At 34.2% G+C, this 12,617-nt stretch overlaps 1 protein-coding gene across 2 annotated transcripts; it reads left to right on the forward strand.

The window, feature by feature from the left end:
* Positions 1-795: 795 nt before the first annotated feature.
* On the forward strand, positions 796-12,264 carry LOC131801723 (uncharacterized). 2 transcript variants are annotated; one of them, XM_059120664.1, is made up of 3 exons: positions 796-959; positions 4,487-4,545; positions 11,875-12,264. In XM_059120664.1, the coding sequence occupies exons 1-3, from the start codon at positions 939-941 to the stop codon at positions 12,182-12,184; spliced, it is 390 nt and encodes a 129-aa protein (XP_058976647.1). In that variant the 5' UTR covers positions 796-938; the 3' UTR covers positions 12,185-12,264. The 2 variants fall into 2 exon arrangements, with proteins under 2 accessions (XP_058976647.1, XP_058976646.1); XM_059120663.1 differs by lacking the exons at positions 796-959; positions 4,487-4,545 and adding an exon at positions 11,249-11,470.
* The last annotated feature ends 353 nt before the right edge of the window (positions 12,265-12,617 follow it).

Below are 12,617 nucleotides of genomic sequence, written 5' to 3' on the forward strand. Positions count from 1 at the left end.
TAGTAGAGCCGGGCTGCGATGAAGTGTGCTAATCACATACGAAAACATCAGACAGTATCTGTACATGACTGAAATTGGCCTATGTGACACATTTTTTTCACTATCAAACATTTAAATTATGCTGTCAAATTTTTGTATTGTCACAAAGAATTGGCTTAGAACTTTAAATCCTTTTGAAATATAATATTTCCTCCCTCCTTCTCTTGTAACTTTTCATCTTCAAGATTTGCATTTGTGCTCTATGACAAAAGCCGATGAATGGCCTTCTGGAAAAAATCCTTCATTGTTGTAGCAGCCGTTGATGCACGACCTCACTTAACATTTCATCTTTGCAACACTCACAAGCCCTGTTAAAATATTCAGGAGTTTTTATATACCCAACTACTTTACATCACACTCCACCAAGCTCCCAAAGGTTTAGTGCAATTCTGCACAGTTGGTAGCTGTTGCTCATTCTGTGGATGTCTCTGTTATGACTGGTGACGATGCGTCTTTGTCTCAACATAATGAAGAGACCTGACTCTCTTTCGCCATGTTACTCGCTCACTGTAAACCAGCAATGCTGCAAAGACTTACTAACTAACTAGCCTGCTTGCTGGCTTACTGACTGAATGAGTGACTGGCTTTTGGTTTACATTGGAAATTTTAAAATACACCACAATAACCATAACAACAACAACAACAATACCACCAATAAAAACAAAACCAAAAAAATGAATTGTTTTAAACCATGGTCTTCATATAGAGTATATAAACCATGTGCAGGCCATGTTTGGTTATCAGTTCATTTTTCAATTTGGTATTATAAGCCAAGAAAGCCAAAACCTTCATCAACATCGCCAAATAAATTTTGGATTATCCTTCACAACTGCTACAAGGATTAAAACTTTGAATTGAATTTTTAAATCGTTATTCCAGAAATAAATCCATTCAGAAATATGACCAGTCTTAAAGTTATTGTAAGTTAAAAACAAAAATAAAAAAAAACACAACAACAATAAAAAGTGAATGAACTGAACAAGAAAAGGCATCTAAACGAAAAGTGAAATGTTGAAAAATGAAAAAATCGATGGTGTCACAAAGTTGTAAATCAATCAAAAGAATTATCACTGGAACTATTGCTTTGACATAAACATGTTCAGAATTGAAAGACTTCAATACAAAAGAATAATTAATACAATGGATATTGAAATAGAAAAATAGTTTGAATTTATTATTCAGAATTTGTCTACATGTCGTGGGAAAGTGTTTGATTTTGTTATTTATTCTTCATGTGACGAAACGGAATTCAGTCACGTTTTTTCATGGTGTGCCAAAGAATAATTAAAAATGTAAAATATTGAAGAAAAGAGGAATTAGCCAGAAGCCAGAAGATTGTATAGAGAGAGTGAAACTGTGATATAGTGTCCGTCAAATGTTATTGATAAGTTGAAGCATGCGGAAAAACTTACATCCGTTTTCTGAAAAAAAATTATGTTTTATTGGCATTTCAATTATTCAAGATTCACTCGAAGAATTAATGTGTTAAACCTGTCTTAGGACAAAATCCCTTCCATGATATTTGGAATTGATCTAACGACTTCCGTGTGTTTGTCTGTTAGGTTAGCTATCTCTCATAATGAGTACCTTGTTTTATCCAAACTTTGTCTAAAGAAGGACTATATAGGTCGACTCCTTCTAGTACCTTAAGTCATCAGAGTGTTTATAACCTACACCGCATAGTGGTAAGGGAATTATGTCTTTGTGCATTTGTTTGTAACATGGAGAAGGAGGCGAGATAGACCCATAGTTACTATTAAGGATCTTCATAGAACCAATTTCTAAGTCGATTTATGCATGTCTTCGATAATTTCATTAATAACAATACGAGGATTATGTATTATCGTCGAAAATTTTAACTCTCAAACAAGTCAACAGAGGGATCTCTTAAGTTCTTCTACAACACTATGTGTTGGGGGTATTATTAGTTTGATTAGGCTAAAAATTATGTAACATTTGGAAATATTGGTCGAAGACATAGGGTGTTATATGTGGATCTTCCTTTCTCGCCGAGCTGAGTCGATCTAGCTACGTGTGTCCGCCTAAGGTGGAGGAGATGATTGCAAAATATTTTGAGGTCGAAATGGACCAAACACAGTAGACAGCATACCGGAAATAACAAGCAATCAGCTGATATGTCCAAACAAAACAATTTTCAACCATTAAAAACAATAGTAAGTAAAGGTTAAAAGTCGAGCTATATTATACCTATGCGAATTTAGTAGAGCTCCCGCAACAAAAAACTTTATATTGGGATTTTTTGTGAAGTAGATCACACCAACTATGAACCTTATTTGAATGGGTATTATGGCCTTTGAGTAGTCACAATTTGGGAACTATATCCAACTCTGAATAGATTTTCAACAAATTTGACGGAGGCTTTGGTACCTCTAGTACCAAATAACATTGCTGTATAGTGCATGATATGACTTCGATAAGAATTATATTAAGAAATTTTTATTGAAGCAATACATATATCGGACCGGTTGAATATGAAAAAATCTATCCAATTTAGGTTGATATTACATATATGGTGGACAATAACCGTAAAATCGGATAAAGATGTATATCAAAGGTGAATACAAATCTGAACCGATCTCGATAAAATTTGGCAGAGGTATTTTCGAGCAGCGTCTCATGCCCGGTATAGAATATCATTGTTGTGGAGTGCATATTACTCATGTGAGGAACTTTAACCTCAAGTCGGATGAAACATATATATGGGAGCTATAGCTCTATCTGAACTGATTTTTGAAAATTTGAAGTACTTCTTTCTAGGATGAATTCAGTCGGAATTGTCAAGATTCAGTTCAATTGGCCTGATATAAGCCATTTGGAGCCAAATAAACCTAAAATCGGATAAAGATTTATATGGGAGCTTTTTCCAAATCTGAACCGATCTTTACAAAATTTGAAACACTTATTTCTGAGCTGTATCTGATATTTGCTACCAAAGATTATTGTTGTGGAGTGCATATTACGCATGTGAGGGACTTGAAACCCTAAATCGGATGAAACATACAGATGGGAGCTATAGCTATTTCTGAACCGATTTTCACCAAAATTTTAAGTAGTTGTTTCTGGGCTGAATTCCTTGGAATTTCCAAGATTCATTCCATTAAGGCTAATATAAGCCATTTGGAGCAGAATAAACCTAAAATCGGATAAAGATATATATGGGAGCTTTTTCCAAATCTGAACCGATCTCGATAAAATTTGACAAAGGTATTTCTGGACTATATTTAATATCTGTTACCAAATATCATTCTTGTGAAGTGCATATCAGGAATGTGTGGGGCTTAAACACGAAATCAGATAAAACATTTGTATTGGAGCTATAGCTATGTCTAAAGCGATTTTCACCAAATATTATGTACTTGCTTCCAGACTGACATTGACTACTTGATGCACAATTAACCCGAAATCTTTTATAGATATATATGGGAGCTATATATAAATTTGAACCGATTCTCACCAATCTCAATGGGGTTCATCCTTGGGTCAAAAAAATATTGTTTGGGAAATTTCCTCTCAATAGGATAATAAATTCGACCTGCATTTTGTTCACAATAATAAATGGACGGACAGACGGACAGACTGACTGCCAGGCTGACATGCATAAATCGACTCAGGAAGTGATTACAATAATACATGGATGGACAGACGGACTGACATGCATAAATCGAACCAGAGTGAGTTTATGAAGATCCTTAAAAGTAAATATGCATCTATCTCGTTTTCTTCTCCATGTTACAAACAGTAGTAAAGTAGTCATGTATGGAAGTTTTTGGAACCGTCCATGGCCCTATGTCTTAATATAAATAAAAAAACGAAAAATGCTCTTTTCTCGTTTAGGACTTTAAAGAACTGATAGAATTCTTCACTCCTTAAACCACTTGTTCGTATTTTCTTTAAAATGCGACTTGGTTATTGTTTTGGCTATTAAGCTATTGTGGCGTTTTTGGGTATAATAATCTTACTTCCGTGTTTGTAAAATTTCAGCAAGATACGGCGATATTATATTCTACTGCTAAAATTTACGTCGGTTATTTTGTTGCATTGACAAATTCAACATTTTTGCCTTGGATAATAAACATAGATATCAAAAATGTTTCCTACAAGTCATTCAGTCAAACACAAAGCTACTACAAATACCTATACCTAATCTACAACTCATCCAAATTAAATAACAAAAGATAAAAAATGTCCCTTGGACAATAACAAAAATTTGATAACAATTTTCATTCCATTTAAATTTACAACAGCGAACAAAAGTCCGACATAACTTCAGTTCATTTCTCGTTTATAACGATCGTCTCGTCACCTTTTGTTTACCATAATTTCTGTATTAATTAATTTGCATTAACTAATGAATGAATGGACAGAAAGACAGACAAATAAATAACAAAATAGTTTTATTTCATTTTTTTTGCTTTTTTCATTTCAGCTACTTTTGGCTTTGATCGGCTTGGCTTATGCCACTCCAGGAGGCTTCTTTGGCAAACAGTAAGTATTTCCATGCCCGGGGCGAATGTAATCTATTTTGTTTTGTTTTTTTTTTTTTTTTTTTCATTTGGCATTACATTATCCAGAAACACATAATTATCGTTGTCAATTATGCCAACAAACCAACAGATAGACAAATAAATGAATAGAAAGACACAGACAGACAAACGGACATGCAAAGTTGGCTATCATTCCCATGGCCAAGATTGCTGCCATGCTATCTATTTTATTTTGCATTGTTTGTGGCATTTTTTGCTATTCATTAACATATTGCAGGCGTAAGTTGTGTCTCGGTGTGTGTGCGTTTTTCTCCGATTATCTTTGTGCGGGGTTTGATGGTATATTCGAGAAAATCACAATTGTGTTATGAATGGAGACCGACAAAAGGTTTATTGCTTTGCTTTGTTTTTGTCAATGCCGTAGCTGGTCTATTATTTTCCTGAGGAGAACGTTTGCCCCAGCCTAAAAGTATGCACATTAATTTATATTTGTAAGAATTCCAATACTTGTCCGCCCGATATTAATAGATGGTGCGCATTTGAAAGTAATTGGCAATCTTTTTGCACATTTCAAACCTTTCAGAGCCAATTTCATATTTCAAATCGTGTTATCAATAGTAACTCCTATCTAGTCACTCCTCATCTAGTATTAGTAGGATATTTCACTTTTAGGGTATATCATACTACTTTGCACTACAAAAGGTTAGGGATACGTAATCCATCATTCGACCTTTGGAATTGGGTAGATCTTTGGCTGCAATAACAGTTACAAGGTCGTCCTTTTGCATTCGATTTTACGATGAGGATTCTTGGTCGAATATTTTTTTTGAGCCAAGAAGTATGCAATTTTTTAGTGTTTAGTTGTTATTTTCACCACTTCTTTGCTGCTATGTTCCGATAGATGGCGTTAGAAGCAACGCTTCGTGTTGTAAAAATCCTAGTCAATAAAAATGCCGAAATTTAGTATTTTTATTAGTAACAAATGTAACAAATATTTCTGTCTCTGTAGAATACCTAAAATCCTTTCTATATTCACATTTTTATTCGTAACCCTAATATTGAATTTCATGATCCAAGCTTCATCTTCAAGCAACAATTGAAAATGCTTTTTATCTACGCTTCTGACTATTTTCATGACAAATCTCTGTAACTCAAACATTGCTCTCATAATGCCTCCCATTACATCATCCGAGGCGCCAGTTCAAGTGAATGTATCCTTAAAAACCATGGCATTTTCCTCTTCAATTTCCTTTGTTTAACAACAAACTGGCTAGTTATCTGCCTGTCTCTGTTGTTTGCTTTCAATCGAAACATGACTTGCCTGTGAAATATTTTATGATTGGATTAATGTTGGCACCTAACATCTAATTGGAGGCGATCTGCGTCATCGAATTAACCCATTGTTTTATCACATAGTATTTTCCTAGTCTACTTAAATTTCCACATCTGGACTCCACAGATAACCAGTAATGAAAGGTCAAATGTCGGACGGGACCGACTATATGATACCCTATACCACTATGCGTATTTAGTAGAGCTCCCGTAACAAGAAAAGTTTATACTTCGAATTTATGTGAAGTAAAACAGACTAACTTATTTGAATGTCTATCATGGCTTTAGAGTAGTCACAATTCGGGAACTATAACCAACTCTGAGTCGATTTTTAACAAATTTGACTGAGGGTTTTGTACCTGTAATACAAAATAACATTGCTGTATAGTGCATGATATGACTTCGATAAAAATTATATTAATAAATATTTATTGGAGCAATACATATACCGGACCGGTTGAATATGAAAAAATCTATCGAATTTTGGTTGATATTACATATATGGTGGGCAATAATCGTAAAATCCTATAAAGATGTATATCGAAGGTACATATGAATCTGAACCGATATCGGCAAAATTTGGCAGAGGCATTTTCGAGCTGTATCCGATGTCCGGTATCAAATATCATTGTTGTGGAGTGAATATTATGCATGTGAGGGAATTTAACACCAAATCTGATGAAACATATATATGGGAGCTATAGATATATCTGACACGATTATAACCAAAATTTGAAGTATTTGCTTCTAGACTGAATTCGGTCGAATGTGCCAAAAGTCAGGTCATTTGGACTGATATGGGCAATTTGGTGCACAATGAACCCGAAATCGGTTGAAGATATATATGGGAGCTATATCTAAATTTGAACCTAATTTCAATAGGGTTCGTCCTTGAGCCAAACAAATATTGTTTGGAAAATTTCGTCTCAGAGGAATAATAAGTGTGCCTTGCGTTTTGTTCACAGAAATACATGTGCAGACGAGCGGACGGACTAATATGCATAAATCGACTAAGAAAGTGATTCTATCAAGATCCTCGAAAGTAACTATCTCACTTCCTTCTCCATGACATAATACCCCTAACACTATGTGGTGTAGGGTATAAAAAATACACCAACTAGTAAACCAAAAAAATTCCAATTTAAACACTTTAAGTAATATATCCTAAAGAAAATTGCCTAAAATATTACTAAGTAATTTAATTTATACAACTTCTTTTCAAAAAGTTGATATTTCACAATCCAAACCTATTTCGGTTTCACAGCCAAGTCTTTTGCAAATGTTGTTCCTACCTAATGTTTGTGTCTTAAGTCTTTCGTTTGCTAAGGAATTACATTTTCCTATTCATTTTCATTTTTGTGTCAAAATAATCAATTTTGTAATTTTAAACACGTTCATAAACATGTCGCCAGAAAAATTACGAAAATTCAACAATCTTCCACTTCATTTGATTTGACATAAATAATTTTTCCGAATGAAAGACTTCAGACGGAAACTGGTTATCATAACCGAAATTAAGAAACTCATATCAAATACCATCGAATTGCTTGTGTGGTTTGAAAACAGGAATGTCATACTGTTCAGTGCTTAAATTTGAAACTTCTTTATTCGCACGATTTAAGGCTGCAGCATATTGGAAAACAACAAATGACTTTGGCAACATTTAAAATCATTTTTTTTCTTTGAATATTCGAACACAAATTTGTTTGTAAACAAGTAAGCAAAGGCTACAGTCGAGCGGGGCCGACCGTTGAATACCCTACAACACTACAATAAACGATACAGTTAATATAGGCGAGATACTCGAAAGAATTCCACAAGATATTGTGACAAATAATAAAAGAAACCTAATTTTCGAATAATAGCAACTTAAACTAATTTGCTTATTTCCAATTTATTGGTAGACGTTGCACGTAAATGGTCTTCCTAGATCTGGAACCAATATTTCCCAAAGACCTATAATCTCTCAGAAGTGGCAAAAGAATAACATTTATTATTGGTTTTTGACTGAAACACATCTATATGAGATACAGTCATTTGACTATATTCTTCAACTAAATCAGCGTTAACGAAATAGTCAGAAGTGCGTCTTTCCTGTATTTGTGAATTCTCCAAAAAGTCACTGGAATGGACATTTTCGTATTTTGTCTACAAAAGTTGGCAAACTCCTTTACACATTGAATATTTTTGGATGGCCATCCGAAACTGCTTGGCTTTTGCAATGTGCGGTAACCCCCATTCAAATGTGCATGCGGATCGGGCGATAATTACGACCTTCTGACAATTTTGCAGTTTTTTGGTCCATTTTAACCCCTAAATATATGGCGATCATCTCCAAAAAGAGTAGGCTTTTATTCTGACCCTCATCTTATCCACATTCAATATTTCGTAAGGATCGGGCCATAAATGCGATCTGTATATTATATTCTGATATCCTAACTACTTAGTTTTGTTAGTTGTAGAAATATTACCAAATGTTTAATTGAAAATGAAAATATGCCAAAAATATGACAAAATTGAAAAAATATGAGAAAATTTTACAAAATCAATATTTTCATCTTTAGAGAGATATTTTTATGCGATTTTTTTAGACGTTTTTTCTTTCCTGCCAAGAGGCCATTCTGAATTAATGAGAACTGTCGAAATCGGTTCAGCCGTTCTCGACATATAAGAGATTTTTCAAGCATATCTTCTTTGATAAACATATATATCGCACTTATTTTGCTATATATCCGTTTTGTTGGATGTTAACATCAATATAAAGATCAGAAGTAACCTTGTCATGGCTTTGTGATTTCGTTGGGATTTAAAATATTCGCGGTTTAATGAAAAATTTTGATTTTTTTCAACAAAAAGATATGGTATATTTTACCCGCTAAATATTATCCGATGACCACCCAAATTGGTAGGCTTCTTCCCCGCCCTAAACTCTAGCTACATGCGAAATTCCGCATCGATTTGTCTATAATTGCGACCTGTATAGCTACTGCAAAATCCGACATTTTTTCAGTATTTGGTCCATTTCAACCCCTAAACATTTGGCGATCATCTCCAAAAGAAATAGGGTTCTATTCTGACCTTAACCCCACCTACATTTTAAATTTCGTGAAGATCGGGCCATAATTGCGACCTGTAGAGTGATTACAAATTAACATGGACAGACGGACAGACGGACAGACGGACGGACGGACATACATAGCTAGATCGACTCAGCTCGGCGAGCTAGGAAGATCCATATATACTTTCCTATATGGGAAACCAATATTTCGAGGTGTTACATAAATTCTGGGCCAATCAAACTTATAATACCCCCAACACATAGTGTTGTAGGGTATAAAAATATAAATTTACGAAATGGCAAGAAAATGATAAATCCTGTGTGTATGATATTAACAAATTCAACTAGTTTTCAGTGGTCATACTGTCTGCGTATTAGGATTTATTTAATTGAAAATAGGAATCATGAATCTTTACAAGAAATATTACGAAAAATACCAAATTATGCCCAGTTCATTTAGCAATTTTTTGAAAACGAAGGACTTGCTTGTTGCTTAGCCATTTTGGGCAAAGACTTTAATCTGGACCCATAGAAGGAAATTCATTTTAAGAACATGTATAGTAGGTTTTCTATTACATTCGGAAGAAGTATACAAAGTATCTTGGGAAGATATTTTATGGAATCGCTATAGGCCTTCTGTTCGTAGAAAAAATGTATCAAATCCTCTATCTATCAAAGACCATAAAATTTCGTCCAGCCTCAAATGCTGCTCTAAAGATTGATTTTATAATCTGTCACCAAAAAAAAAAATATGAAAACTGAAAAAAATAACTTACTGCTCATCATTGGCCAAAAGTGCTCTAAACTAAAGAATTAAGACACAAACCGGTGGTGTATGATATATTGGAAAATATCCAATCTATAATGAGGGACCACAGCCATATGACAACAGAGGGTATATATCATTTAATACGACGAAAACGTGTCTCATCGAAATAACGGCTTTAGATTAGGTCCAAACCTGGTACATCGTAATATTGTTGTCGAACTTAGATCGGGTTTGAAGATGGGCAACATTGGCCCACTACCTCTGGTACCTCCCGTAAGAAGATCAAAACTTTCAAACAAAAAGGTTTTACGATTTATGTGTTTGTTTTCTCTTTCGAGACGAGCTTAATGATCTGATCTCAAAGAAAGTGATTGGATAATTCGATTATGTGCAAACTTTGCAAAACCCAAAATTTTTGTCAATGCTAAGTCAGGTGTGAAAATGTAAGATATCGGTGAAAATTTTTGAATAAAATGCGAATAGAGCATCTAATTCTCTTCAAATTTCACACATCCCAATATTTCTACTAAGACAAAATCTGATATCGAATGAAGATGGAATATATTAAAATTATGAATAGCCATGATATTCTTATTGACCCGTGTTCTGGGGGAAGATCGTAGAAGGTGAGATAAAACAAAAAAAAACTGGAACAAAGTCAAACATTTTATACATTTATTTTTTTAATTTTATTGAATGAAAGCAAAAACATGTCTTTATAGACAAGCGGAAGACTCAGAGAGTTTTTATAGTCGAGCTGAAGGCTCAGGAAGTCTTTGTAGACGAGCTTACAGCCAGGGAGTCTTTATAGACGAGCTGACGGCCAGAACCCTTTATAGAAGAGCTGATGGCACTGAAAAGGTTTTTTTAAATCAACTTCCATTGGCCCTCATACTACAACTTCGAGTTCGAAATGTTCAACTATAGAAAAGACTTAACACACAAACTTAATTTTTAATTCCTCTTTTTTAGGCGAACTGTTGGCCAGGGAGTCTCGAAACCAAACCCCTGGTGACCCACTTAATTTAACTCTTAATTAATTTAACTCTTAATTAACTCTAGTTAGAAATGTTGAACTACTCTTAAGACTCAAGACACAAACTTGATTTTTAACCAAGGAGAGGGTGAAATCAAAAGACTTAAGCGCCAAACTTTTTTCTTGTAGGAGAAACAAGTTCAAGTGACATAGTAATTTATAAATATAAATATGTACCCCCCAATGGGTTAATAAACCACATCACTTTAATGTTTTTTATGCACTCCAAAGTGGAATTCCGTTACAAATTTCATTGAAATATTTTTTTTGCCGGTTTTGTTGTTTTGCTTTTCCAGCGGATAAGGCAAAGAAAGAAATGCTTTATTTTTCATTTTTTTTTTTTTGATTCAAAATAATTGCCAGTCTTTTTTATTGCTAATGCCATTTAATCTCTACGTTTATGTGTGTGTGCGTGTGCCGTGGTGTGTTTTATTAAATAATTAAGATCACATTGTTACCGGTGTGTTTATAAGATTTTATTATTTTTATTGCAATTGTCAGACGTTGGCTGATAACTGTAATGCAATCATGAAATAATTATGTGAGTGTGTTAGTATTTTTGTTGCTTTTTTTTTGTTGATGATTTTGATAGTTCGTTGGCACGAGTTGGCTGAACACCACTTATCGTTTATTGTCACACAGCCAGATATTAAAATCCAAAAAGCGACCAAAAATACAACACTCTACCGGCAAAGTCGTTTCAACGTTGGCACAGCACACACTGGCAGAGGGTAACAACAAAACGCAATAAGTAGCCGGGTTATAATTATGCGGAATACACAAAACAATTGATTGTGCAGCCGCTCATTATCATTCATTGGACATATCATTGGAGGGATTCTTCGTTGTTTGTTTTGGAACACATTTTTCATTTTTTTTTTTTTGCTTTTATTCGCTTTTTACTGCATTTGACACCTTAATGCAATGCGGATTTCATAAACACGCAGGCCTCAAGTTCACAGACATCATTAAAAAGGCTATAAACAACATTTTCACTTTCATTAACATAATTATGTGCCCTTCTCGCACATTAGGTGTCATTCCGAGTGAATGAATGAATGAATGGATGTGAATGCTAAAATTGTTATTTGTTTAACTTTGTCATTAATTTAATATTTTCCCCCTCCTCTTACAGTGAACATCACACCATTCACGTGCCATACAAAGTTCACACCATCCATCATCACCATGTCAAGAAGGTGCCCGTCATCAAGGAGGTTGTGAAAGAGGTGCCCGTCGAAAAGTTGGTCGTCAAAGAAGTTGTCAAAGAGGTACCCGTTGAGAAAATTGTCCATGTGCCCGTTGAAAAGATCGTCCATGTGCCCGTGCATGTACCCGTCCATGTTCATCATGAAGATCACCATGGCGGTTATCATGGTGGCCACAGCAGCGAATACATTGTCAGCAGTGACTCTCACAAAGGCTGGTCCTCATCTGGATGGTAAAATAATTAGTCAATAGAGAAATCCCTATTTTAGTCCCAGTATTTGTTTCGTTTTCCTCTCCACCACCACCACCACTACTACCTGTCTAGTTTAAGTATCTCTTTGAGTATTTGAATATTTCTATTTGTTTTATTTTGTAAATATTTTTTTATTTTAATTTTTGTTTTCGTTTTTTTATTAAATGAATTGTAAACTATATTTGTTGTACAATTTTTTTGTTTAGTAGTTGTAGTTATTAAATGAATTACTAAATAAAAGTGGAATTAAAAAAAAAAATTGTTGTAATCTTCTTACTAAGGATAGATGTGAAGAAAATTAAATAAAATGTGTTCCTTTGAAAGAAAATTAGAAGAAAATTGCTTTACACTTGGCTACAGTCCAAGAATTGTTTCTCCACATGTCATAGACAAAAAAATATAAAAATCTTACTTAG

This window comes from Musca domestica, unplaced genomic scaffold (assembly GCF_030504385.1).
Source record: "Musca domestica strain aabys unplaced genomic scaffold, Musca_domestica.polishedcontigs.V.1.1 17, whole genome shotgun sequence".
NCBI classification, from domain to species: domain Eukaryota; kingdom Metazoa; phylum Arthropoda; class Insecta; order Diptera; family Muscidae; genus Musca; species Musca domestica.

Bases quoted from the DNA above. Each gene is read 5' to 3' on its own strand.
- LOC131801723 (XM_059120663.1), top strand. From the start codon at position 11,319: ATGATTTTGATAGTTCGTTGGCACGAGTTGGCTGAACACCACTTATCG. The intron at 11,471-11,874 runs GTAACAACAAAA...CTCCTCTTACAG, and splicing joins ACAGCACACACTGGCAGAGG to TGAACATCACACCATTCACG.